At 38.3% G+C, this 27,904-nt stretch overlaps 1 protein-coding gene across 1 annotated transcript; it reads left to right on the forward strand.

Annotated features, from left to right (window-relative positions):
- On the forward strand, positions 1–27,904 carry ZBTB10 (zinc finger and BTB domain containing 10). Its single transcript, XM_052651891.1, has 6 exons — positions 1–969; positions 10,492–11,380; positions 23,729–23,827; positions 26,741–26,917; positions 27,121–27,293; positions 27,530–27,904. Exons 1-6 carry the CDS (start codon positions 1–3, stop codon positions 27,833–27,835), a joined length of 2,613 nt encoding a protein of 870 aa, XP_052507851.1. The 3' UTR covers positions 27,836–27,904.

Here is a 27,904-nt window from a genome sequence, read left to right on the forward strand (position 1 = left end):
ATGTCGTTCAGTGAAATGAACCGCAGGACGCTGGCGTTCCGAGGAGGCGGGTTGGTCACCGCCAGCGGCGGCGGCGGCGGCTCCGCGAACAATAACGTTGGCGGGGAGGCCTCGGCTTGGCCCCAGCAGCCCCAGCCAAGACAGCCCCCGCCGCCAGCGCCGCAGCCGCTCAATGGGCGGGGGGCCGACGAGGAAGTGGAATTGGAGGGCCTGGAGCCCCAAGACCTGGAGGCCTCCGCCGGGGCTGCCGTCGCCGCCGAGGAAACCAAGGAGTTGCTGCTCCCCCAAGACGCGGGCGGCCCCACCTCGCTGGGCGGCGGTGGCGCCGGGGGCCCCCTGCTAGCGGAAAGGAACCGTCGGACTCTGGCCTTTCGAGGCGGCGGCGGCGGGGGGCTCGGCAACAATGGCAGTAGCCGCGGCCGCCCCGAGACCTCGGCGTGGCCCCTGAGGCATTTCAATGGGCGAGGGCCGGCGGCCGTGGAGCTGGAGCTGGACGCGCTGGAGGGGAAGGAGTTGATGCCGGACGGCGCGTCCCTGAGCGACAGCACCGAGGACGAAGAGGAGGGGGCGAGCCTGGGCGACGGCAGCGGGGCGGAAGGAGGCAGCTGCAGCAGCAGCAGGCGGTCGGGCGGCGATGGCGGGGACGAAGCGGAGGGCAGCGGTGTGGGAGCTGGAGAAGGAGAGACTGTCCAGCACTTCCCGCTCGCGCGGCCCAAGTCCCTAATGCAGAAGCTCCACTGCTCTTTCCAGACCTCCTGGCTCAAAGATTTTCCCTGGCTGCGCTATTCCAAGGATACTGGCCTTATGTCTTGCGGCTGGTGCCAAAAGCCCCCCGAGGACGGAGGAAGCGGGGATCTGCCCCCAGTGGGGCACGACGAGCTTTCGCGAGGTACCCGCAACTACAAGAAAACCCTCCTTCTGAGGCACCACGTCTCTACCGAGCACAAACTCCACGAAGCCAACGCCCAGGTACGATATATGTTGCTCCTGCTTTTTCAGATCTTTGGGGGAAAGGTTTATCAGCTAAAACTCACTCTACTGGGTGAAGACATCTTTCCTGTTAGGAGAGAGGTGTAGGGAATTTAGGCGTGGGGGGTTCGAAAGCCTGGGAATAAGTTTTCAAAAGTTAACCGGGGGAGTTGGGGGGAGGGGGAGGAATGACAATTTTCTAATCATAACACTGAATTTGATTTAATTTTTTTCATGACTCAGATTTCTTTGCCCGTCAGATTGAATCAGAAGGAAAGTTTAATAAGCGAGGTTGAAGGTTTTAACCCTGTAAGGTTGGCTTTGTGGTTAGAATGTTATTAGCTGTGATTTTAGAAAAGCTGCTTTAATGTTGGTAGTCTTTTAGCGTGCTGTTGGAAGTCAAATCTGGTAACTCTTTGAAGAATGAATTAAACTCTTTCCTTAACCTTTGACGCTACCCCTTTTAGGAGAACATGCAACCGAGAAAATTCTTTTTATCATGTCAGGATAATGTGAAATATGAGAGTAGTATGTAAATGTAGGGGAAGCTATTTGTATAAGACTTCGTGAATGATTATACTAAATTCATCTCCTTAAACTTTTTGTTGAACTTCTCTTTCCAAAGGTATGCTTTTGGTAAATTGTGGTAGTTTTTACTTGCTTCCTTCTCCAGATTTCTATGCTGAGATGTTCTGTAATCCCCTTTTTCAAAAAGTTTTCATTTAAATGTAGTTTACTTTAAACTTAGGATATTTGAAATGTTGACTGTAAAGTTACTTCTACCAACTAGTTGATTCGAACTGGTAGAGAATGTATTTACCAAAATCATAAGTTCTTAGTTATTAAACAGGTAAACGGTACTTCTTAAATCTTGTCTTAGTATTTCTGGATTAAAGATAATAGTCTTATCATTTTGATAATCTCTTTCCAAGCCAAACAGATGTTAATCAGTCCTCCTAAGACAACCTGTGGTTGTAGATGGAATTCATTCTTTTGTATCGGTAGCCAGGCATTGATTTCAGAAAGTCACCTTTCAGATACTAGTCCCTTTGTGTGTTGGAGTGATCTTGCTGTTTAGAACACTTCTGGTGGAGTTAATTAGGCACTGTCTAATAACCCTGTAGCCCAGAAATTTCTCAGAAGTTGAGACTTTAACATTAAGGCATAGGGTTGTTTTTCTCAGGGGGGTAATGGCAACAGTTTTTTTCACAAATTTTAGTTGCCTGAGCCCTACAAGGAAGGTCATTTAAAGATGTAAGGCCCGGAAAGATTAAGTAAATTGTCCCAAGTCTTACAGTTCTTGGTTATAAATGAGACTAGCCTTTATAAAGAATGTTGCAATGGAGGAAGGAAAAAAAGGTTTTGGAATAAAATCTAGGTTCACATCTCAGCTTTCTGCAGTTACTAGCTTTGTGACCAAACACAGATGTCCCTTATTTTGGCAAGTAATTATTCTGTTCCCATTTTACAGAAGAGGAGTCTAGAGGCTTCGACGCGTTATATATTCCTGAAGTTAAGTAGTATGATGAAGTGGAGGGCTTGTGAAAATGAAAGTATGTTTTTCTAAGTGATGAGTTGGTTATTTAGAAGAATCTAAAAGGACAATCAAACTGAATTTTCTTAATTCAGTGGATCAGTTACTCTTCTTCAGTGTAGTCTGTGTAGGCAGATCTGAATGGGAGTGCAAATTATTACAATTAGCTGCTTAGTGAACCTGAAATCAGAGGAACGGGGAATTAGTTGGATAACCTTACGATAGACTTAGCATGGTGTATTCCTCTCCCCTTGGCATATATCTGGATTAGGGAATTCATCCCTAGGTAAAACCTTTTCTAAACTTAATCGCTGAATTATCCCTCCCTTACCCTTTGCCCCCTTGAAACTCCCTTTTTACAATATAATCTGCAGACCAACTACTTTCTCTTAGGACATTGTATCATTAGACTGAGAATAACACAATTTAGTCAGTCATTCTGTTTGTCTAAGGCTATTTATTGGTTCCCTTGATTGGATTTTGGATGTTTCCACTCTGAACTGATCCTAATCATTTCTATTTACATTCTAAGCTTAGTTTGGGGTATTACCTTGTAATTGACCCCAGGTACCACCTATAGGATCTTTTTGTCTTGTTAATACATGAGTGACAGGTTCAAGAACTTAGTTATTTCTTCCTATGCGCAGTTAATTATTTTTTTTCATTGCCCTGCAGCTTTTGATTACCTGCAGGAGGCAGTATAACACAGTCTGTAAGAGCATTCTTGAGCTTAAAAGTAGGGGAACCTGAGTCCTAATCCTCTTTCTTGACAGGCAAATGAGTTAACTTCCAGTTTCTTCATGCATGCAAAGTGTATATGCCAGCACCTAGTCACTTAGTAAATGATAACCATTATTTATTATCACCATTACTTATTTTCTTTGGAAATAACTAATTCTGTAGGGTGGGGGGAACTGGCACTTCATGTCTCAGTGTTACCAGTTTTCTCAGTTTGCAAGCCACTTGCATGGAATCATGGAATCTCATGGAATCACTCTTGATTCTAGAGAACAAACTAGTTTTTTTCATGCTTTTAGAGACTTTGGCCATTCAGGTTCTTTGAACATTCTCATTGCACATGCAGTTTTTCTCATCTTCATGAAGAATATCTTGCATGAGCTTTCTCCTGCCTTAAAATTACTGAAATAGTTTTGTAGTTCCTCAGGCAAGAATTAAGTTTGAAGTTGGGACCCAGTTCACTCCCTTTATCCCCCCTCCCCACTTTTTTTCTTTAATTTTAATGAGTCTGTTTTCGTGGGGAGTTTAGCCAAATCTTACTATGTGAATAAGGGTTACTTTACTTTTTATTATGATTTCTGTAAAGGGAAAAATCATGGTGGTGGCCAAGAGACTGTGGCATATTCTTTTTTCTTGCGGGGGAGGGGGAGGTGGGGGTCCCTGCCTTGCTACTTGTGGGCGGGATCCCTGACGAGGAGTGGAACCTGTGTCCCCAGCAGTGGAAGTAACCACTGGACTGCCAGGGAATTCCCAGGGGCCCATTCTTAAAACCTTTGATATTCTGTTGTTTTGATGTTGATTGTTAAGGATTGCTCATGCAAGAAGTCTGCAGATGCTCTCAGAATCTGTTCGGCAGCATTCTATTTCTGAAAGATCCTTGTATTTTTATAAGGATGTAAGGGACAACATATAGTTTCTATTTTGAGTAGCAACTGACTAAATATCTTGAGAGTCTGGTTCAGTGATTAGCTTATATAAGATTTGACCATTTGGCCCAGAGGACTTTAAAATTGCTTTAATAACACTGATTACCACTGTATCTTGGTTCAGATCACTTTCTACCCAGTTGGGAAATTTTCATCGCCTAAATCACACTTTCTGTCAACTCTTTCCAGTTTAGTAAGCCTAAAACATGTGTTCAAGTGTGTTACTGTTATAAACTTAAGTTAACCTTTCCAGAAAGTAAATACTTAATTTAGATCAGTGATCTGATTAAAATTACTAATTGGAATATGTTGGTGAGCAGCAAAAGCAAAGGTGAGACAGAGCTACCAGCCTTCTTTGCATTTGGCAAAAATTAAATTTTTTTTTTTTTAAGGATTTTGGAAGAAAGACTGAAAGCCTCTCACTGGGAAAGATTAATAGATATTACAGACAACCACAGAGCCTACGATCCATTAAATAACCGATTTGTGTAATGTTTATATAGGTTCTAGCAGTCATTTGTTGTATTTTTAAAAGCGGGTTCCTTTTCCCATGTGTTTTTGACTATACTTTATAATGTGCCTAGGGACTTCTTTCTTTCTGCCTCTTAAAATATACCTATTAGGTAGATTCCAAGGCACTGAAGATAAACCTATGTAAATAAGACATTTTTCTGACCTCAAGAAACTTGTACTCTAGTAAGGAGAGAGAGACATTGCAGTAAAATGATAGCTACCATGTTAGAAATATATTCAAGTTACGGTTAAGATACTAAAGGAAGTCGTCATCCTATTTGTGAAGGTTGGGAGAAGCTTGTAGAATCGGATCCTAACTTGCGTTAAATGAGTAAGTGTTGAAGAGGGGAGGGCATTCTAGGCATTGCAGTTGGTAACAGCTTGAGCATAATGGAAATTGATGCCTTGATGTGTCTGAGAAGTAGATGATTTAATTCAGCAGGATGAAAAATAAAGTTTGAGTGGGTAGACTGCAGGTTATGGATGATCCTTTCATGTTGAAATGATTGTATTTTTTCTGTTGGGCAAACCATTTAGCAGTTTAAGCACGGGAGAACCACGATGAAATATGTGTAAGTTGATGTGTAGAAGCACCTGTTGGCATGTATGTGGTTTTTGAGGAGAGCTGGTAATAGAGCATATTTTTGGCACATAAAATTGCTGGAAGTTGTAATCACCTGAAGACATCTACCCCAGACCTATAGAATCTACTGACACACATAATTTGTCAGTGCTACTAGTATGCATTTATTTGGCATCATGCTTACTGTGGCCTTGTTTGTCCTCATACTAGAAATGGAGTTTGAGTTTTAGAATTTGGGTTTGTAAATGGACATTGATACTTTTATTCTTTCAATATACCGTTCCAGTGGGTTGCTGCAACAAAAGATTTTTATGTTTTTAATGCTTTCATTTTATACTTTGTGTTTGAATATCTTTTTTTCCTACTAACCCATTTATCAAAAGGAGTCTGGACTTCTGGGTAGGGACTTAAGTACTTGTGTTTTTTTTTTTAATCCAGTAACAGTTTCTAATCATTTGTGGATTGACCTCAGATAGCTAACTGCAGCTGAATTTCTCTCTCCCCCTGTCCCTCTCAGAAGAGTGGGGAGACTGGGTAGTGTGATCTTGGGTTCTCTACAGTAGCTGGTGTTATCCAGTTCTCCCAGCTGGAATGCTATGAACACCCTATGATCTCCCTCCACACCTCTGCCTTGAAATCTAATTAATCACTCAAGTTTGGGTTTTATTTTACTTTAGGAATTTCCCCCGCTCTGCCTCACTTCCCCTCCCCCCATCACTGTTACCTGTCTTACCTAGTTAAGGTCCTTATTTGTTGTAGGTATGTTGCCCACCTAACAGTGGCTTGCCCTGGTCACAGTATTTCCAGTGTCATCCCCTGGTAATTACCCTCCACTTAGCTACCACAGTCATCTCTTTATCAGTTAATTCAGTCAGATCGTTCTAAAGCTCTGTAGGCACCTATACCAGTGGTCCTTAATCTTGTGCAGGATTCAGATCTCTAATCTGGTGCAAGTTATAGACACTTGGCTCCAAAAACATTAAGAGCATATTTGCATTTCTTGGGCTTTTTTGGATCACCTTGAAGTTCTGCATAAATCTAGAATTGTGAGGATGTATACATCCTTGGTTCTCTTTCTCATGCTGTCTCATTTGCTTAGACTCTTCATCCTCTCCTTCCACTCTTGCATCCTTCAAGGCTCTGCTCAGATATTTGTTTCAAAAAAAGATCTCACCCAAACCCGCCAAAAAACTGGATTAGGTGCACCACCTGTCTGCTCTCTTAAAGCTCTTCAGTATCTTAAGAATCTTGCTCAGTATTAAACTTTCGGCAGGGAACTAAATCATTTTGGGTTCCCAGTGTAGAACCTGTCTGATACAGGCATTCACGTAATGCTTATTAAATAAGTGAGTAAAGTCAAGATTTTTCAAGCTTTTAGCAGCTTTTTCTCTGATTAAAATATTTGCTTTTGGCCTCTCTGGAAATAAATTTGAAGATAACCAAATGTATGCTTCTATATTTTCTTAATTTTGGAAGAGTTAATTAAGGTCTCTAAAAATAATTTTACTTATGGGCATCTCCACAGATAAAAATAACAGGAGACTCTTCATATTTATAGAATCTTTGGGGTAGCACTTTTTTTTTTTTTAATCTGAATGTCTGTTTCCTTAGTCTCCTTGTTTATCTAGTTTAAACTAATGCTTGGCTAAGTTGTGTTTTCCTTTTGGGGAAAGGGAATAGAAAATTTTCCAACTAGTCTTTTAAAAAATCAGTTCTGGAAATACGTAAACCTTTTTATCAGTGTATTTTTATCAGTGGTATCTCATGTTTATCAATATACTAAGAATGGACATAGAATGTTAAAGAGGGAACCGGAGAGACAGAGATAGAGATGACTTGAGTTCTTAGGGACCAACTGTTATTTTTGTCTTTAGTAACTAGGAATTTATTTGGTTTAGCAAGTAATATTGGCAGTTTATTTTAGTGCTTATCTTGCTTTATTTTACCCATATCCTCAAATAATACTCCCCTTGTAGAGTACATGTACTCTTGACTGGTAGACTCTTCATTGTGAAGAGTATATATAATATGTGCTACAGAAACATGGCATAGTGCTCTGATCAGTACTGAAGGAGAAATTGCTAGGGCTCTTTGTAGCATGTAGCATTACTATTCTGTTACAGTAGTAATGAAGAAAAATAGTTGTTGAATGGTGTGTTTGGCTGTTTAGCTTGTGTCAGAAGTGGAATGGACAAATATTTTGGTGGATAGGCTTTTGTCTTTAAGTTATTTTTGAAAATTAGGACACTTGGTGTGATAATGGCAGAGAATTACAGAAATTGGGACTGGCCCAGAAATTTCAGAACACAGTGACCATGGCCTAAGATGACTGCTGTGACAGAGCCACCTCCTTCTTAAAGTGTTTTGAAATGCTTAATGCATAAACTTTAAGCACTTCTTGGCTTGTAAAGGCTCATTCACTGCTTCCACAGACACTTTACCATGTACTGCCAAATTTTTTGTTCTTACTGTTACTACAATATCTGTTAGAACTTTGAACCAAATGAGCTTTGCTGGGCAGATATGGCACGCACAGCAAAGCTTATTTTTAAGCCTGCATCATAGAGTAGTGTAGTTTGGAAATTTTCTGTAGTGAGTAGAGAGCATAATAAGCAAATTAATAAAAAGTCTTATTTAGATAGCCTCTTAAACAGTATTATGAGTCTAGAAAATTATAGCAGTAACAACTTAAGACATTCATTTAGTTTTCTGTATAGAGTCCTAAACATTTCCCATCCCTTTGCTAAGTAGCTAGAAACTTCACAGCATACTGGCTTTATATACAAGATATACAAGATAAAATATCTTTTTACCTCACTTCTTTCTTCCAGCCCCCAGAAGCAAAAATTTGGGACTTAATCGTGAATTACTTGATTACTTTACTCCCATCTGTGGCTGTTAGCAGTTTTTGCTTACCATTGGGTGTCTTAATAGAAGGAAAAAATAACTGATTTAGAATATGGGACATTTTGGTATGATAGAGCAAGAATGTGGGGGTAGGGTTAGAGTATAAGTGTAATTAATGAGGCCCTGGGAAGTGATAGGAATGCTGCCAAGGGTCAGTTGGAAGTGCAAAGGGAATTCCCTGCTTCCTTTGCTTCATTCTGTAGTGATCATATACTCCAGATTTGCAGGATTATCTGTAATGTTTCATTATTGCTGTGAAATACTGATGTGTCCTGTAATTCTGGCATTTTTATTCTGTTTCAGTTGACTTCTCATACCTGGAAACAACACGAAAATTCTTACATGGATCATGTGATCTGGTTTAGTTTCAGGATTATTATATGTGTGATCTGCTGTATACAGAATTCAGAATGGAAGCTAATGTTTGTGTGATTAAGCTATGCCCATGATGAGGTTGCTTCTCAGGTGAAGCTAGTGGTAAAGAATCTGCCTGCAGTGCAGGAGACCCAGGTTCAATCCATGGGTCAGGAAGATCTCCTGGAGGAGGGCATGGCAACCCACTCCAGTATTCTTGTCTGGAGAATCCCATAGACAAGGGAGCCAGGTGGGCTACACAGTCCATAAGGTAGAAGAGAGTCAGTCGGACGTGAAAAGAGTTGACACAGCTGAAGAAACTGAGCATAGAATAGCACACGTGATGGGGTTAAATGGAGATGTGGGGTTGCTTGGAATCTCAGCACCATTTATAGTATTCTATGAGAATTGTTTTGCAGTCCTAACAACTTTGTTCCCTACACCCTTCCCTCTGCCCCCAATTCTCTATTTCTCTCCAAGCATATTAGTCCTCCCAGCATCCAACAATCCAGTATGTATCTTTTCTGGATTTTTCCCAGACTCTGTCTACTCATAGACTTGTATATATATGTCTTATTATTTTATAGTAACAACTTGTATTTAATATTTTGTGCCAAAGCAAATAATGAATCTTTAACACTTAATAAAGAATAGACACCTGCCTAATTTAGGGAGCTTACCCACCTAGTGCCTGGAGAAGGAAATTGGCAGCCCACTCCAGTATCCTTGCCTGGAGAATCCCATGGACAGAGGAGCTTGGCGGCCTACAGTCAATGGGGTTACAAGAGTCAGACACAACTTAGCGACACCACCACCCGCCTAGTGACTCTGTGAGTAGGGCCTGAAGTTCTTATTTAGAAACACTCCTGGTACTTACTGCTTTATTAGTTTAAGAAAGGACACACAGTTAATAACCAGTGTAGGCAGCATTCCAAAATCTAGATCACATTCCTTTATTCTTGCTGTCAATATCCTGTTATTTTACAGGAGACTACAGTAACTTAATACTGATGCTAAACTGAACTGTAATGAATATTTAAAAGATTGATAACAGGGAAGATTATAAACATTAATTATTTGGAGTTAAGGAATTTTACCTGATGGGTAGTTTTATGATCTTAAAGAGATGTCATTTTGAAAATTGATTTGGGATTTATATAACTGGGTATTCCTGTAGTTTGAAGCACATTTTTTAAAATTAGAGTCTTATGTTACTTTCTCTTTCAGTTCAGTCACTCAGTCATGTCTGACTCTTTGCAACCCCATGGACTGCATAGTTAGATATGATTAACTTTGTTGACCTAAATTGTCTGACTCAGTATTTGCCAAGACTTTTAAAATTCACTTTTTTAATAATGTTAAATAGAATGAGATGCTGAGCATATTTTAATCTGATTATTTTAAGTTAAACCAGAAAAACTACTGTGTTCTTAGCAGTTACAGAGATAAGGCAGATTAATTTGATTCTTACGAATGTTTCTTTACGTGAGAAAACAATCACTCTTTATTTTCATTTCTTTTTTTTTTTTTTTTGGCCATGTTACTTGACTTGTTGGATCTCAGTTCCCCAACCAGGGGTTGAACTTGGGCAATGGTGGTGGAGTCCCAACCACCGGACCACCAGGGAATTCCCTGTTTTAATTTTAAATAATTCTCAATCCATGTCTTCAGCTATATTTGGAAAGATAGCATGATATGCGATATACAGTATTCTTTAAATAAAATTCTAATCCTCAGGATGCTTCTTTTTTTTTTAAATGATAGCAGTGGATTGCAGCAAGCTGTTTACACCCTTTCTCTTAATATTTAGATTATGAACACCTCAGTCTCAAAATATGTAATGATTGCTGACAGATTAGTGTAGATAGTGGTTTTAAAAAGTTACATTGATAATGATATGTTGTCTTTGGTATGGAGGCTTTAAAAAGTAAACAAAATTTAATGTTAATGTTTTCCATCTATTGCAGGAGTCAGAAATACCATCAGAGGAGGGGTACTGTGACTTTAATAGTAGGCCAAATGAGAACTCTTATTGCTATCAACTTCTTCGACAACTAAATGAACAGAGGAAGAAAGGTATTCTTTGTGATGTCAGCATTGTGGTGAGCGGAAAAATCTTTAAAGCTCATAAGAACATCCTGGTTGCAGGCAGCCGTTTCTTTAAGACTTTATATTGCTTTTCAAACAAAGAAAGCCCTAACCAAAACAATACTACCCATTTAGATATTGCTGCAGTTCAAGGTTTTTCAGTCATCTTGGACTTCTTGTATTCTGGTAACCTGGTGCTCACAAGCCAAAATGCCATTGAAGTAATGACAGTGGCCAGCTATCTTCAAATGAGTGAAGTTGTTCAAACTTGCCGAAATTTCATTAAAGATGCCTTAAATATAAGCATTAAATCAGAAGCTCCAGAGTCTGTAGTTGTGGACTATAATAATAGAAAACCAGTTAACAGAGATGGCCTGTCTTCATCACGGGATCAAAAAATTGCCAGTTTTTGGGCAACACGAAATCTTACCAATTTGGCAAGTAACGTAAAAATTGAAAATGATGGTTGTAATGTCGACGAGGGCCAAATAGAAAACTACCAAATGAATGACAGTAGTTGGGTCCAGGATGGTTCACCTGAATTGACAGAAAATGAGTCTCAAGGTCAAACAAAAGTGTTTATTTGGAATAATATGGGCTCCCAGGGGATTCAAGAGACTGGCAAAACAAGGAGAAAAACCCAAGCTACAAAGAGATTTGTTTATAATATACCACCTAATAATGAAACACATATAGAAGATTGCTCAGTGATGCAGCCACCTGTTGCCTATCCAGAGGAAGATTTGTCATTCATCAAGGAAGAACCAGGTAAATACTGTATTGAATATATACAGGGGTGTCTCGGTTTTTATTCTCATTCTGGTTGGATATAATCTTGTGTGTGTTTTTAAAGTAATATACATAAGAAATAGTAAATTTGAGTCTTTGTAATAGGTAAAAAATGACTCGAACAATCACATCTTATATAATCTTGTATCAGATGTAAGATTTGGTATATCTGAAGTTTTTTCTCTACACATGTATATATAGGTTTCTCAAAGGTTGTGTTAAATAATCAGGAATTGGCCCACGTTTTATGGCATGTGGACTCTATGTATAGCTCTTTGATTTTCCTGGTCTGTAGCCTCTGCTCACTTTTTGTACTCAGTGCTGGAAAAGATAAAATCTTTGGTTATAATATGTGATTGGTTTGTCATTTCAGAATGTTTTTGAGATTTAGTTAGCATTCTTTACTCTCAATTTTTTGTAGTTAAATATTTGTTTTATAGAATTTTGCAAAAGTTAATGGGATTCTATTTTGTTTGGAACCACTCACTGTTCTGTTCTCCCCATAAATCTTACAGAAACTGGAATATTTTAAGTTTGTCCCACTGTTTCCTCATTTTCATTCTCATTTGCGTTAGTTAAGAGAGGCCTCTGAGACCTTTCTCTTTACTATAAGAACCTTTGCATATCACATCTTATAGTGTGGGGTTTGTTTTTTTTTTTAGAAATGAAGTGAGGCAGACCATCGTTGAAGAGTGAAAGTAGATTTGAAACTTTAACTTAATTGTCTGTGTGTAACTTACTTTTATTTGAAGTAGTCCAGTGGGTTTGAGGTTTTCCTTTGTGGAGCCCAGACTTGACCATGTCCACCGCTGTCATGTATCATTTAGTGCTTGTGTTGCCTCAGAGATCTCTGTTTGATTTATGTGATGGTGATCACCTGGGGATGGAGTGCTTTTCGTTTAAAAGAATCATTGTTTTTAGTTCCCAAAGGGCAAAATGCCATAATCCTGTGAAATGGTTTTCCTGGCTGTTTAGGTTTGGGTTTAGTTTTCATTGGTAGAAATCACGTGGAAATCAGTATACATGTATAATGAATGAATACTGTTTGCTGAGCTTTCCCCTCCAACTTGTCGAGTCTTTAGCAATAATATCCCAGAGGTGGTTTCTTAAAACTATTAATGATAGACTTAGCAGCACTTTGTTTTGGCTTAATTTTTAATGTAGAAGATCTCGAATCAGTTCTCAGAGTTAGAACTGCATTTTTTTTTCCTACTGCATGAATTACTCAGTTAACAGTATGGTGGGAGGCCTATAGTGTATTTTTAAAAAATATATATAGGTACATGGAATATATGGAGTAAGATTTTTTTGCATAGTAGTTGACTGACAACTAACCAAGCTAACCTCATTCTTAAAACTAATGCCACACATAATTGGAGTGATTCAAAGAGAAGAAAAACAGTGTTAATTAGAACCACAGTGCATACTTTCAAAAATAACGTTACTGGTGATTATCATCTTAGCAAGCAACTCCTAGCTGAGGTTGTATCAGTGTACTAGGTCTATCATAATTTTTGGTAGTCTAATATGCTTTTATCTTTGATAGCTTATAAAAGATAATTCTGTTATATCATTGATGCCACCTTAATATCTGATGAATCTTGCTTAACTGAAATTTAATTATATCAGTGCTACATTCCCGCTGTTAAAACTTGTAACAACTTTTCGGTGCCTCTGAATCCACCTTCATTCAGTGGCAGAAAATCCTGTAAGAGCTAGAACATGATATGATACAGAGCTAGAAAATTTTTACTGTAAAGGGCCAAGCCGTAAATATTTTGGGGTTTGCTGGTCGTGAACTCAGTTACTTAACTGTCAGTGTAGCGTGAAAGCAGTCATAGAAAGTATGTAAACAAATGAACAGAAGTGTGTTCAGGTAAAGCTTTATTGCCAACCCTTGGTGTAGAGCAGTGGGTCTTAATCATGGCTGCATGTTGGTATTGCTTGGGAGCTTTAGCCGTCATGATGCCTGACTATCCCTGCCGGGGATTTTGGTTTATTGGTCTGGGATGTGGCCGGGTAGTTGAGATTTTTGTCAGTTCTACAGGTGATGGTGCTGTGAGTCACTGATAGAGGAAAGAGCCCAAATTGAATCAGGTTTTGTAAATGAGTTCTGCTACTTACTATGTTACCATAACCAAATTAAGCTAAATACTTGCCCTCAGTTTCCTCCTTAGACTATGTCACTTTTATAGGGTTATTTTGAAAAATGACAAAACATAAAAATATAGCTGTGGTGGTCATCTTAGTCCCCCTTAAAGATTAAGATTTTTTAAAAATCAGTTTTCCAGTGCAGTGTACTTTGTACCAGATTCTTGATAGGTGGTCTAATAGCCTCAGCTTGACCTTTTGTTTTAATGTAGGATGAGTATGATTATAAGGAAGTTACTTTATATTGAGCTAGAATTTGCTTCTCTTTAACTTCCTGATTCTGCCATTTTTAGTAGTATAATCTGAGCCTAACTTCTAATCTCTTAAATCAACCTGATAACCCTTCAGGTATTAACATTTAAAAATTTCCCCTGAAGTCCCCTTCTTTTAGGCTAAGTGCTGTACCTCCCGCCTTGTGAATTCCAAACTCTTTTTACATCTTTCTTAACAGTCATAGGCAGTTTGTTTCACCCTGATGAAATGTTGGTGCACAGAATTGACTAGAACTCTCCAGGCAAATTCTGAGCAATAAAATAAAGAACATAGTGGGTCTGTATTTACCAAGGTCTCTCAGTTACTAAAGGTAGAGGCAGGTTCCATCTTTAGGACTGCCCAACATTAAAACCTTGATGTTGTCTTCTTGCCGTATACTGTTGAAAGTGATATTTGGGTGCTTCATAAAGAAATGTAAGATACTGAGATAAGGTTTATCAGAGATTATATTCCTAATGGTATTTCTTTAAAAATCTTAGGCTACAAAAAAATAAATAAATAAAAAGACTTCAAATCTGTAATGTTCTATTTTTAAAAAATAATCTGAAGTAAATCTGGTAAAAGTTAAGATTTATTAAATATGTATGGTGTATCATGGATGTTATTTATTTAATTTAAATTTATTTTAATTGGAGGCTAATAACTTTACAATATTGTATGTTTGAAATAGTACATAATAAAAACAAAAAAATTTTAAATAAATTAAAAACAAAAACATAAAAAAAATAAAATAAAATAAAAATAAAAAATAAAAATCTTAGGCTAGTATACCTGTTATCTGACTCTGCTGGGATTCCCTTCAAATCGTTTTTGATTTGTACATGTAAATCTAAGATTAAAAATTAAATTGTATAAGGGCAAGAGTAACCAGTGCCTTAATTGTCTTACACAGTGTTTTCATTTATACTGTTAGAACAAGTCAGGTGTTAATCCCGTTTTTTATCTACTCTGGACTCATGGAACATGGGCTTTCTGAATCTGTATTTTTGTATTGTTTGTGCCAGTCACACTAGAACGTTGTAGCCATTGTAAATAACTGTACTCTTCATGTAATACATTTGTATATATATGCATTCAGTAAGATTTTGAAATTTCTGACAAGAAACAAATACAAATAAAATTTTTAGCAATAAAACAGTGTGCTGGTCAAGAGTATTAATATGGTTAGCCTAATTAAGCTTTTTATTGGCTCTAAGATAATAAGCAGCAGTGGCACCCCACTCCAGTACTCTTGCCTGGAAAATCCCATGGACAGAGGAGCCTTGTAGGCTGCAGTCCATGGGGTCGCTAAGAGTCAGGCATAACTGGGCGACTTCCCTTTCACTTTTAACTTTTCATGCATTGGAGAAGGAAATGGCAACCCACTCCAGTATTCTTGCCTGGAGAATGCCAGGTACAGAGAGCCTAAGTGGACTGCTGTCTGTGGGGTTGCACAGAGTCAGACACGACTGAAGCGACTTAGCAGCAGCAGCAGCAGCAGCAGCAGTCAAGAGTATTAATATGGTTACCCTAATTAAGCTTTTTATTGGCTCTAAGATAATAAGCAGCCCTTCAGAATGAGGAAACAGAAGTTCTACAGGATGACAAACTTTCTGGTACTGAATTCTGAAACGAATTTCTCCAGTGGGGTTTCATATAAATGACATCAAGACAGTTTTCTGAAAAGCATTTTCTAGTAAATACAGCAGTAGGGTATATAATTGTCTTTAATAAAAGCTGGTAAAATTTCATATAGATGATTGAATTTTTCATAATGATGTACAAATACTCAGATGCACGGTGGTTTTATTTGATCAAAGGATATAATTTAGAGTTTGTAAACTCTAAAAGCTCCTTTCTCTCATCTGTACTTTTTTTTTGTTGTTTTGTGGCATTTGTGAATTTTTATTGATCCTTACAAGCAGAGTTTAGGCTGTAACATCTTCAATTTGTGTAATTGTCTTTTGGTTGAAAAGCATATAACTCAAGTGTATAGGAAACTATTTTGAGAGAAGAATGCTCAAACTATATGTCTTTAAGATACCCTAATGAGTCACATTTGAAGTAGTGAATTACTACTTCTACTGAAGTTGTCCACCAACCAGTACTTAGGCCCCTACATATTTTGGGTGACAGTTGATACAGGGGATCACTTCAGAGGTTCCAAAATCTTGAAATGCTTTCTTTCTTTATTTTACTTAGTTTAGCTGAGTCGGATCTTAGTTGTGTGGGATCTGACTAGGCATGAGGACTCCAGAACAGGGTTAGTAGCCTTGTAGCATTGGGATCTTAGTTCCCCAACCAGGGATCAACCTAGTGTCCCCTGCATTGCAAGACAGACATTTCACTGGACCACCAGGGAAGTTTCTTGAAATGCTTTCTTAAATGATCGGGCAGGGCGGGGTGGGGGTTGTTTGTTTTAATTTAAAATATTTTTACAGCTTTGAATATTGGCCATCTGATTTGAGACTTGTCCATAGTTTGGCCATGTCATATAAAGTTACTGTATGAACTATTTAAAATGTGTAAAAACCATGGAACCTAGACTTAGTAAAGAAGATTTGGACTTTGGACTTGGTTCTGCCACTTACTTAACTTGCCTTAAGTTTATCATACAGAATGTCTGATAATTAGAACGAAAGAAAAATTTATAATATGAAATCTTGAAGGTTATAAAAATTAACCAAAGCTTTTAAAAAAGCATTTTGGCAACAAAACCTGATATTCAGTTGGCAGCAAAATCAATTTGTATTTTTTACTTCTTTCCTTAAATGTGAACATCTGTATGTTTTGTTGCAGAAATACATTTTGATTACAGGATGCCACCCTGGACCCCTCTGGGGGTATCACAGTTATTACGTTCCTAAAATCTGAAAATGTATGTATCCTACATCTTAACCCAAACATTCCACATAGCAGGTTTATGGGCCTGGATTAGTTCTTAAGGGATTCCAGATGTACTGCCCTACCTTTCAGGCATCCTTTTGAGTATATTATGAAGAATGAGCTACAAGTGATTTAAAGTCACTTTTCTTTAGAAACTGTTACAGTTGCATAGTCAGTGGTAGTTTGAAGGGCTGATGCTCATTTTAAAAAATAAATGTCCACCATTAGCTAATGGACTGTAAGCCATACTAATATGTAACACTTCAATATTTAATCTTAAAAGGATGATAATGAGTAACTGTATGGTAGTAGGAATATTCTGCCATCTTTTTTTCCTTCTCCTTTATTTTCCTCTGCCTAGTGTTCCGTTCCATCCCACTCTGCCATACTTGATCCAAGGGGTGGCTGCGTTAATGATGATTCTTTTCAAGTTATAAGCATTAAGGAAACAGAATTTGTTGAAGAAGCCTTTTGTGGATCAGTTTTAATGCTTTCTACCTGCTGAGGGTGTTAACTTTTCTAAACCCTGTTAATGTCAGCCCCTGAGAATTTTTTAAGACTGAATTTTTTATTTCTGATATAGCCTTAATATTCTGGGGTGACCAGAAGTGTCATATTATAACCAAATACTACTTGTCTGGGACCCCAAAATGACTTTCCACTTCATAAGAGGAAATTTGGTAGTAAAATTTTTAAGTCCACACGAAACTGAGCTAACAGGTTAGATGATACTGCTATTATAAGATTGAGAACTTGTTCACAATAGGATGGCTGTGAGGTAGAAGCGTATCTGTGCAATGTGGTAAATGTTAAAATCAGAAGTATGGCAGAGTGCAGTGGGGGAGGTTCCTGATTTCTCATTAAGAGTTGAAGAAAGCTTCACAGAGTTGGATCTTTTGTGTAGGAGTTTGCCAGGAGAGGGTGCAGAGTGGCAAGAATTGAAGGGAGTAAGTGAATAGAAAGGGGAGTGTAGTAGGGATAGTGAGGTGGGGTCAATAGGTTAGGGCCAGGTTGTAATTCTCTGACATGGTAATAAATTGTGAATTCTATTTCACAGACTGTGAGCAGTGAGAAGTTCTCAATTAGAGATGCAATCTTGTTTCTTTATTTACCTTTAACATAAAAGCATTTGGAAGGTATTATTCATGGATTGGAGTGGAGAAAGTCCTGAAGAGACCTGTTAAGGCCCGGTCATGAAAGAAATAACAACCTTGTTTGAATAGAAGCAAAGAAGAAACAGTGGAGCCTAGTCTAGTCTGTCACTTGAATCATCACTGAGGTGGGGGGTAAAGGGAAACTACAATTTGTTGAGTCTCTCAGCTGCCGTAGAACTGTCAAGGGTGCTTTATATAATACGTTTGCAACTGAATTTACTCATCACTGAAAAAGGAAAAAAACCTTGACTGCAATGAACGAAGGGAAAAAAAGTCTAACAGTTTATTAGCTTTAGTCCTCAGAAACTGTCTTCAGAGAAATTTGTTTGCTAGTATATATTATTTACATGAAAACAAAAATTGAATAGATCTTACTGAGTTTTTGTAGGATGGAGCTGTCATTGTTTCTATAACCTTGATTTCTGATGTGCTCTCATATGTCATTCTTTTCAAGAATATTTGTGTTTTAAGAAAATCTGGATTAGTTTGTACTTGCCTCATGTGCGGAATTTTGAGAACCAAAAACAAACGGTCAGGAAAACAAACTGTCAGGAAGACCTCCTTCCCAACATAGTTTTGTTGAGCACTTACAGGCAAGTGCTGTACAAAGCACTAGATGCGTCGGAAGTGACGCTTGTGCCCTCTGTGATCCAAGAGAAACCTATAACCCCATGTCCCAAGATTAACCTCATTTAATGACGTCATGATTTATGTTCCACTTTATAATTTGTACATTATTTTTATTTACTGAAGTTACTTTTCATAGCAATCTTGTATAGTAGGTGAATATTGCTATTAATTTTCTTGTGGAGAAAATAAAGTTAATGATTGTTAAAATTTTAAGAGAAGGTAAAAGCTGAGATTTTTACCATGTCATCCTTTCCGTTGGTTGGTAATCAGGTTTTTAAAAACTCATGAATGAGATGTCAGAGAAGAATAAAAAATGAATTCAGAGGTGGAAGTTGCTTCAAAGATAGACAAAAATGCATGTAAAGGACAATGACAGCTTATAACTAGGTACATTCAAAGTTTTGAGGTTGGTGTTGTTTTTTTTTTTTTTTTGGTTGCATTGGATCTTAGTTGGCGTGTGTGATTGTGAGCAGGGATTGAACCCAGGCCCCTTGCACTGGGAGTGTGGAGTCTTAACCTTTGGACCAGCAGGGAAATACTCAGAGTTCTTTTTGTTAAATAGGTTAATAAAGTGAAGGCTGGTCTGCCACAGAATGCTGATAGATTTTTGTTTATTTTTTAAATTACAAAAATTTTTTTGGATGTGCTACATGGCATATGGGATCTTTGTTCCCTGACCAGAATCGAACCTGTTTCCCTTCTTCCCTTGCATTGGAAACACAGTCTTAACCACTGAACCACTGGCGAAGTCTAGTCCTTATAGATAGGTTTATTTATTTATTTTTTGATTTAGCAGTATCATTGAATGGTATCAAGTATCACTAGGAAGGTAAGTGAGTATAAGTTAAGATGGGTATACTTCTGCACTCTCATTTCCAACATTGCAGTTGTACCTTTTTTAAATTACCTGCTTTAGTGCCAGGTTTGGTGCTCATGTTGTCAGGAGGCAGTGTAATCCTGTTGAAGAACAGTGCAGCACTCTGCAGTAGCTTTAGTTTCCTCTTAAGGTTGAGAATAAGAATACTCTTACTGCATAAATATGTAGTGAAGTTTAATATGTTGTATATATGTAGATTGCATATACGAAAGGACTTTATGCATAAAATCAGGGCTGTATTCTTTGTTTCATTTAGGGGGAGGATCACCTATTCACTGGCAAATGCATTTGAGAAGGATTTCCATAGGAAGGTCATGAATGTCGTTTATCAGGGTTTATTTTTTTTAATGTACTTATTTATTTATTTGTGGCTGTGCTGGGTCTTTGTTGCTGCGTAGGCTTTTCTCTAATTGCAGGGAGCAGGGGATACTCCTCATTGCAATACTAGGGCTTCTTGTTGCAGAGCACTGGCTTTAGAGCACAGGCTCAGTAATTACAGTGCACAGGCTTAGTTGCTCGGTGACATGTGGGATCTTCCTGAACTAGGGATCAAATTCATGTCTCCTGCATTGGCAGGTGGATTCTTTACCACTGAGCCACCAGGAAAGTCCTAGAGTTTATTTTTTAGTCCTATGCTTTTTTGAGAAAATAAATACAAAGAGTTCCTGGCAAAGCAGAATATGATTCTTACATCAAGTGAATGGTTGGTTGCCTGGTTTCTGTCTTATTCACATCAACTCAGCTGATTACGGAGAAGGCAATGGCACCCCACTCCAGTACTCTTGCCTGGAAAGTCCCATGGATGGAGGAGCCTGGTGGGCTGCAGTCCATGAGGTTGCTAAGAATTGGACACGACTGAGCGACTTCACCTTCACTTTTCACTTTCATGCATTGGAGATGGAAATGGCAACCCACTCCAGTGTTCTTGCCTAGAGAATCCCAGGGACAGGGGAGCCTGGTGGGCTGCCATCTCTGGGGTCACCCAGAGTTGGGCACGACTGAAGGGACTTAGCAGCAGCAGCAGCTGATTACAAATAAGTTTCCAGATGGTTTGAAATAAGATGCAGCAGTGATAGCATGTTATTACTAAGTTAGGTGTGCTTTTATGAAAGCTATTGTCAACCTGGAGGAGCTCGCTTGTTTTGAGATTTATTTTTGATACCAAGAACCAAGTAGTTTACGCCTTTCAAAAGGGTTTTAATATCTGTAGTATGGATATGACTTGTTCTTACACACAGAAACAGTTGGTTGTTCAGTCGCTAACTTGTGCCTAACTCTTTGTGATCCCTTGGACTGCAGCATGCCAGGCCTCCCTGTCCCTCACCATCTCCCGGAGTTGGCTCAAACTTATGTCCATTGAGTCAGTGATGGTATCTAACCATCTCACCCTCTGCTGCCAACTTCTTCTCTTGTCCTCAGTCTTTCCCAGCATCAGGATCTTTTCCAGTGAGTTGGCTCTTCACATCAGGTGGCCAGAGGACTGGAGCTTCAACTTCAGCATCAGGCCTTCCAGTGAATATTCAGGGTTGATTTCCTTTAGGATTAACTGGTTTGATCTCCCTGCTGTTCAAGCGACCCCCAAGAGTCTTGAAAGTACCATCAATTCTTCAGTATTCAGCCTTCTTTATGGTCCAACTCTCACATTCATACATAGCTATTGAAAAGACCTCAGAAGGAACTTATTTGCCATCTATTAACGTTTTAGATTGAGGTGAACATTCTTTACTAGTGTCCATGTAGGATTAAAGATCACAAACAAAACCCTAGTATTTCACAGATAGGGTAGGAAACATGACGTGTCCATTAAGAACTAGCTGAGGAAAGCCTTCAACAAATAACTACAGAATGTTACAGAAATAGAAACACCATATATTTACAAACCTGCTTGGCAGAATTTTAAGAACTGCCCTGTACACACTTTAGAGTGAGTTTTTCCGAGAGATATTGGGAAGGGTAACATTGTTTGAATGATTTTAATTTTTTTGAAGTTTTTTTAATATTTATTTTTGGCTATGCTGGGTCTTCCACGCTGCATGCAGGCTTTCTCTAGTTGCAGTGAGCTGGGGCTATTCTTCATGTGGTGTGTGGATTTATCATTGATTGTTGAAATGCCATTTAACTTGTCAAAGGAAAGCAGAGTCATTAGATTTCAATTAATTTATGGTTTATGGATGTTTATATACCAGAAAATTGACAAAATTATTCTTTTCTTCCTCTTATATTTTTGCTGTACCATGCAGCTTGCAGAATATTAGTTCCATGACCAGGGATTGAACCCAGGCCATAGCAGTGAAAGGGCTGAGTTCTATCCACTGGTCTGCCAGGGAACTCCTGAGATATGTTAAGTTAAAACTTAATAACAGGTTGCAAAGGGAAGACTATTCAAGCCAACAATTAACAGCACCTGTTGAAAAAACCTTTTAAAGTCATGTATTATGATAAATACTGGGAAAATAAAATCTAGAGAGTATGCCTGCTATCAAGGAACAGGAAAGGATCAGTGTCTGTTTACTGTTCCTTCTTTACACGTGAACTGCTTGTTTATTCTCCTGACTTCCAACCCTTTTACTCTAGGTAGTAACTTCACATTCTACATTTAATGTTACAGAGGAAATAAAAGCCAATAGAGATGTAGTCTCTAAGTGCCTGTCTTCAAACCTCTCTCTGTATGTATACTGATTGTCTAATGCTTCTGGATCCCAGACTTTCTAAGAATCTTACAGATTTGATAATTCCTTCTCTTCGCAATATTTCTCTTGGCAGTGTCCTCTCTTTTTCTTAATGACTTCTTCCTTTCAGCATTTAAACATGTTTTAATTTTTGCCTTAAAAAACCCAAACTCTTAACTTGAATATCTCACTCTATCCCTTTACAGCCAGATTTTTCATTGTCTGTCTTGTGTCTCTAATTCATCTTTTATTCATAACACAAGAGTAGACCATAGCAGTGGGATGATGCTAAGTGAAGTGAAGTTGCTCAGTCGTGTCCGACTCTTTGCGACCCCATGGACTGTAGCCTACCAGGCTCTTCTGTCTATGGGATTTTCCAGGCAGGAATACTGGAGTGGGTTGCCATTTCCTTCTCCAGGAGATCTTCCCAACCCAGGGATTGAACCTGGGTCTCCCGCATTGTAGACAGATGCTTTACCGTCTGAGCCACCAGGGAAGTCCCTGATGCTAGATTTATAAATTGTTGAGTTGCTAAGTCGTGAGTGACTGACTCTTGCTGTCCCATGAACTGTAGCCTGCCACACTTCTCTGTCTATGGGATTTTCCAGGCAAGAAGGAGTGGGTTGCCATTTCCTTCTCCAGGGAATCTTTCCAACCCAGGGATCAAACCTGAATCTCCTGCATTGGCAAAATAGGAACCTGAATATTAGGAAACTTGTGAATTAAAGAATTTTGAAGATTATACTGAAAACTGATGAAACATTGAAGATTTTTAAGTAAAGGAGCAACATAAAACTTAGTATTTTAGGAAGATCTTTCTGGCAATGTTGTGGGAAATGAAGAAAGTATTGTATTTTGGAGCAAGGAGACCAAGAAACTGTTTGAGTCATCTAGGAGAGTAATGATGAGTTCTGAATTAAGGCAGTGGTAGAAAAAAGAAGCAATGCAACAAATTCAAGGGAAATAATTACATCTTCCTTTTACAAATGTAGGAATTACATCTTCCTTTAAAAATCTAGTATTAATTGATCTTTCTAATTCTGAACCAGTGTAGAAACAGTAATATTTTATACATCTAGCACTTAGTACTCTTGCCTGGAAAATCCATGGACGGAGGAGCCTGGTAGGCTGCAGTCCATGGGGTCGCTAAGAGTCGGACACAACTGAGCGACTTCACTTGCACCATGCATTGGAGAAGGAAATGGCAAACCACTCCAGTATTCTTGCCTGGAGAATCCCAGGGACAGCGGAGCCTGGTGGGCCGCCGTCTGTGGGGTCGCACAGAGTAGGACACGACTGAAGCGACGCAGCAGCAGCAGCACTTAGTACTAGCAGCTGCAGCTATCTTTTGGATATCAGACACCATACTTGGCTTGCATTGACTGATTAAATTTCTGTATCAGATCTATGATACAGGTGGATGCATATGAGGATATTGAGCCATGTGGTCATACAGATGGAGCTAGGGTTCCTAATTCACCTTGGCTCTAAGGCTCATTCTGATCCAGTGTGCTGTTATTCCTGTGGCTAAAAAACATGTCTTATGTATGCTTTTATGCCTTGTAGTGTTAAACACATAGTAGTTATTCAGTACTTGCAAATATTCTCTATTTAGTCTGCATAAGAAACGTTTCCAAGAAGAGAGTGGTGTTTTGGGTGTTGGCTATGGTGTGGTTGTAAATAACATACTTCTATATCTCCTTTTCAGATCTGGATGGTGCTCTACTCTCAGGGCCAGATTGTGATAGGAATGTCAATGCAAATTTATTGACTGAAGCCAGCTCTGGTCAAGAAGGAGGTGATGCTGGTAGGTACAGTAGAATTTTAGCAGGAGTGCCTTTAAGAGGATTTGAAGTTTTGGAATGTGTATGTGTTTATTAAGGACTTACAGCAGTTTCTTTTCATTAAAGGAAAGTGGTAGGTATTAATATAAGCACTTTCAGTCTGTGGCAGCTAATGTTGATTATAGAATTTAGAAGACTGGTAAATACATGAATAGGTGTTTCTTTTTCTTTGAAGGAGACATGTTAAAGCTTTTAACTATCAAAAGCAATTAAGTTAATAGATTGTGGCTTTTAGCTAGTGTATAGATGGGATGAGAATGGTAATTATCAGAATGGTTGACTAGTGTATTTTAACTAGCTTTGATGTAAATTAATAGTTTGGTTGTTGATGACTATAGAAAATACCAATTCTAAATAGTGATGGTTATAACTGCTTTGTGGGAAGTGTCCTGCACAAGAAGACAAAGAATCCATGAGTATTCCAAAGAATAATACAGGTAAATTAAGTAGGAGAAAGCTCTCTTTATGGAATGTCATGCTAACATATTTTTGCAACCTCCAGGGGAAGTAGTTCAAAATCATCATTAGATAGTAAGCCACTATTGATAGGTTCATCCCATGATGCCTGGGTGAAAGTCTGTTGCAATCATCAGTCTTGATTATATCATTGATCCAAATAAAAAAGAGACATTTGCTTGGGGATAGTTGGAAAAGTGAATATGTAGTATGGTTTAAATGATATTCCTAACAATATAAAAATTCTTGGATGTGATAAAGGCACTATAGTTTATGTAAGAGTTCTAAAAGATACTGTGTTGAGGAGTAAAGTGATGAAGCATGCAAGTTGTTTTCAAATATTACATAAAAGGTGTACATGTGCATCCATAGAGAGAAAGCACTTGGCAAAATTAACATTTGTTGAAAAAAGTGATACAATTTCTATAGCTTTAGAAATCTTTTAAGCAGTTGGGACAACAGTGGTACTCCTTACAGAAAGCTCACAGGGGCTTTTGAGTATATGGTGTGCACAGACCAAAATTAAGCTATAACTCTGTAGAAACTACCTTAAGGTGGTTTCTCCTAACTGTTGAAAGAAGTTATATAAAAAAAACTTTTTTTTTTTTCCAATTGGTTGCTTTGGGCCTTCTTTCCTGTGCATGGGCTTTCTGTAGCTGCTGAGAGTAGGGGCTTCTCATTTTCGTGGCTTCTTTCGTTACGGAGCAGAGGTTCTGGATGCATGCTGTGGTGCAGGGGCTTAGCCTGCCCTGAGGCATGTAGGGTCTTCTCAGATGAGGGATCAAACCTGTGTCCCCTGCATTGGCAGGCAGATTCTTAACCGGTGAACCACCAGGGAAGTCACTGAATGGTGTATGTTTTGGACATACAAGCATAGTAAACAAGCGTAGTCCTTGCTGTTAGAGCTTACTTTGTTTTGCTCTGATTTGGACAAGAGCTATGAGTCATAAAACTCAAAACTTTATTTAGAAGTGTGAAACTGAAAATTGATTAACCTTCACAGGCTACTACTCCCAACTTTCCTCCTTCTCACACACACAAATATGGGTGTCTCACTTTACCCCAAAGCAGTATTGCATTACAATTAAAATACATAATTATGGATTCAGAGGACTTTTCTAACATTAAAAAACAGTAAGTGAAAGTATTCCCAGTACAAAACAATTTACAGTAGTAGTAATGAATCACAATTTTTAAATACCTTGGAGATTTTTTTGTATTGTGGATATTAATACTTTCACTTTTTCCTTAAGAGGGAAATCTTAAGTTCTTTTATTTTTATAAGAGGCAATGTATTTGGCAAATAGATATAGAAAATTGAATTCTTAGAAAACCTATTTAGCAGGCATTCATTTATAAAATTGTGTGTAGGGGAGAAAAATTGCTACATTCCTGCACAAGTGTACTGTGCATATATCCTAGAAAGGAGTGTTCAGGCAGAGGACAGAGTAAGTGCAAAGTGCAAAAGGTTTGAAGTAGTAGCCATTTTACCAACGTGGAATAGCATAGAGGCCAGTGTGGTTGGAATAGAATAACCAAGGGAGTGGTTTGGAAGCAAGGGCTAGATCAGTTAAGGCTTCGTAGTGTAGTGGTAGTCTTTGGCTTGCACTGTAAGATCGTTAGTCCTAGCAGACTTGTTAGTGGAGTAGTATCTGGTTCTGATTTAAAGTTTTTTAAAAATCTGATTGCTGTGTTGAGAATGAGCTCTAGGAAGGCACCACGGTGTGAGCTTGGAGACAAACTGATGGCTATTGAAAATAATCCAGAGGCAACAGTTGCTGATGAGTTGGGATAGCGTGGCAGTAGTTACGGGGGATTCTGGATATGTTTACATTACCAAAGGAGTACTTTACAGATTTTTATTTAAGGATGAAGTTAGAGAGATTTTGGTAAACTCCCAGATTCATTGTTAACCTTGCCCTCCAACGTGTCTGAAACAACAAGTAGGGGTCTAATAATATAAGAATTTTACTTTTGTAATTACCCTATATTTATACTCATCATCCTTATCCCATCTTTTCTGTACTGATCGAAGACTGTCCCATTCCACAGCTGGGCTTCAGTGTGGTATAAGTCTTCAGTGGCAGAAAGGTTAGAAACAGCAACAATTCAAAGGGTAGTTTCATGTAGGCTCCACATACCATTAAATAGTATTTTACTCTACTGAATTTTTTCTTCTGTGTTTAAATTGTATTTTAAACTTCAGTTTGTTATTTATTCTAATACCAGGATATAAATTAGGATAATAAGGTACAAGGCCATCTCAGTTAGACTAAATAACAGTTTTTTAATATAACTCTTTTATATTAGGCTGTTCTATCATGATGCTGATAAAATAGTTTTATATCCATCTTTTTAATTCCAGTAAGAGTCATCTTAATTACCATCATTATATCAAAATCACTTTTTAATTGTATTAGGTCCTTCACATGATTTCAAGTATGGCCTGATGCCTGGCCCTTCTAGCGATTTCAAGTATGGATTGATACCAGGTACTTCAAACGATTACAAGTATGGATTGATACCAGGTGCTTCTAACGATTTCAAGTATGGATTATTGCCTGAATCTTGGCCAAAACAAGAAACTTGGGAAAATGGCAAGTATTAGTTAAAACATCTACAGAGCTCTTAATACTGTTTTTATCAATTAATTAAAAGCTTCCACATTCTGGGTTTTAAAAAACTCAGATGGTAGTAGCCATACAATAATCCCTATTCTCAGGAATAGGCAAGCTTTTGACAAGTTTTCTGTTTAATGTATAATAATTGCTTTTTTGTTGTTGTTTTTAATTCTCAAAAGGTGAATCATCTCTAATCATGAACAAGTTAAAATGCCCTCATTGTAGCTATGTAGCCAAATACAGACGAACACTAAAAAGGCATTTGCTCATTCATACGGGAGTCAGATCATTTAGCTGTGATATTTGTGGAAAACTGTTTACTCGAAGAGAACATGTAAAAAGACATTCCCTGGTAAGTAACTTACTTAGATAAAGTGTGTGTGTTTAAGGTATTTTAACACTATTTACCTGCAAATTTTTGCTTTAAACAATGAATGTTATTTGTGAAACCAGTACTGAACTTCATACAGAAAGATAATGGTATATTTACTGTTTGTTAAATGGGAGGTTTAATTGGAGTGGTTCAAATGTATTATATTGTCTGTACTGTCCTAACATTGGGGTTTTTTTTTTTTTTACTTCAATTAGGTGCATAAAAAGGATAAAAAGTACAAATGTATGGTGTGTAAGAAGATCTTCATGTTAGCAGCCAGTGTTGGAATAAGACATGGATCTCGGCGCTATGGTGTTTGTGTAGACTGTGCAGATAAATCACAACCAGGAGGACAAGAAGGTGTAGATCAGGGACAGGATACAGATTTCCCTCGGGATGAAGAATATGAGGGGAACGGTGGAGGAGAAGCTGATGAAGAGCTGGTTGATGATGGAGAAGATCAGAATGATGCATCTCGATGGGATGAATCAGGAGATGTTTGTATGTCTCTTGATGACTAACTGACCTACTATACTCCTCAAGGATGCTGCATTTGGACATAATATGAATCAACAATTTGGATTGTTGAA

Source organism: Budorcas taxicolor, chromosome 14, assembly GCF_023091745.1.
Source record: "Budorcas taxicolor isolate Tak-1 chromosome 14, Takin1.1, whole genome shotgun sequence".
Lineage (NCBI taxonomy): Eukaryota > Metazoa > Chordata > Mammalia > Artiodactyla > Bovidae > Budorcas > Budorcas taxicolor.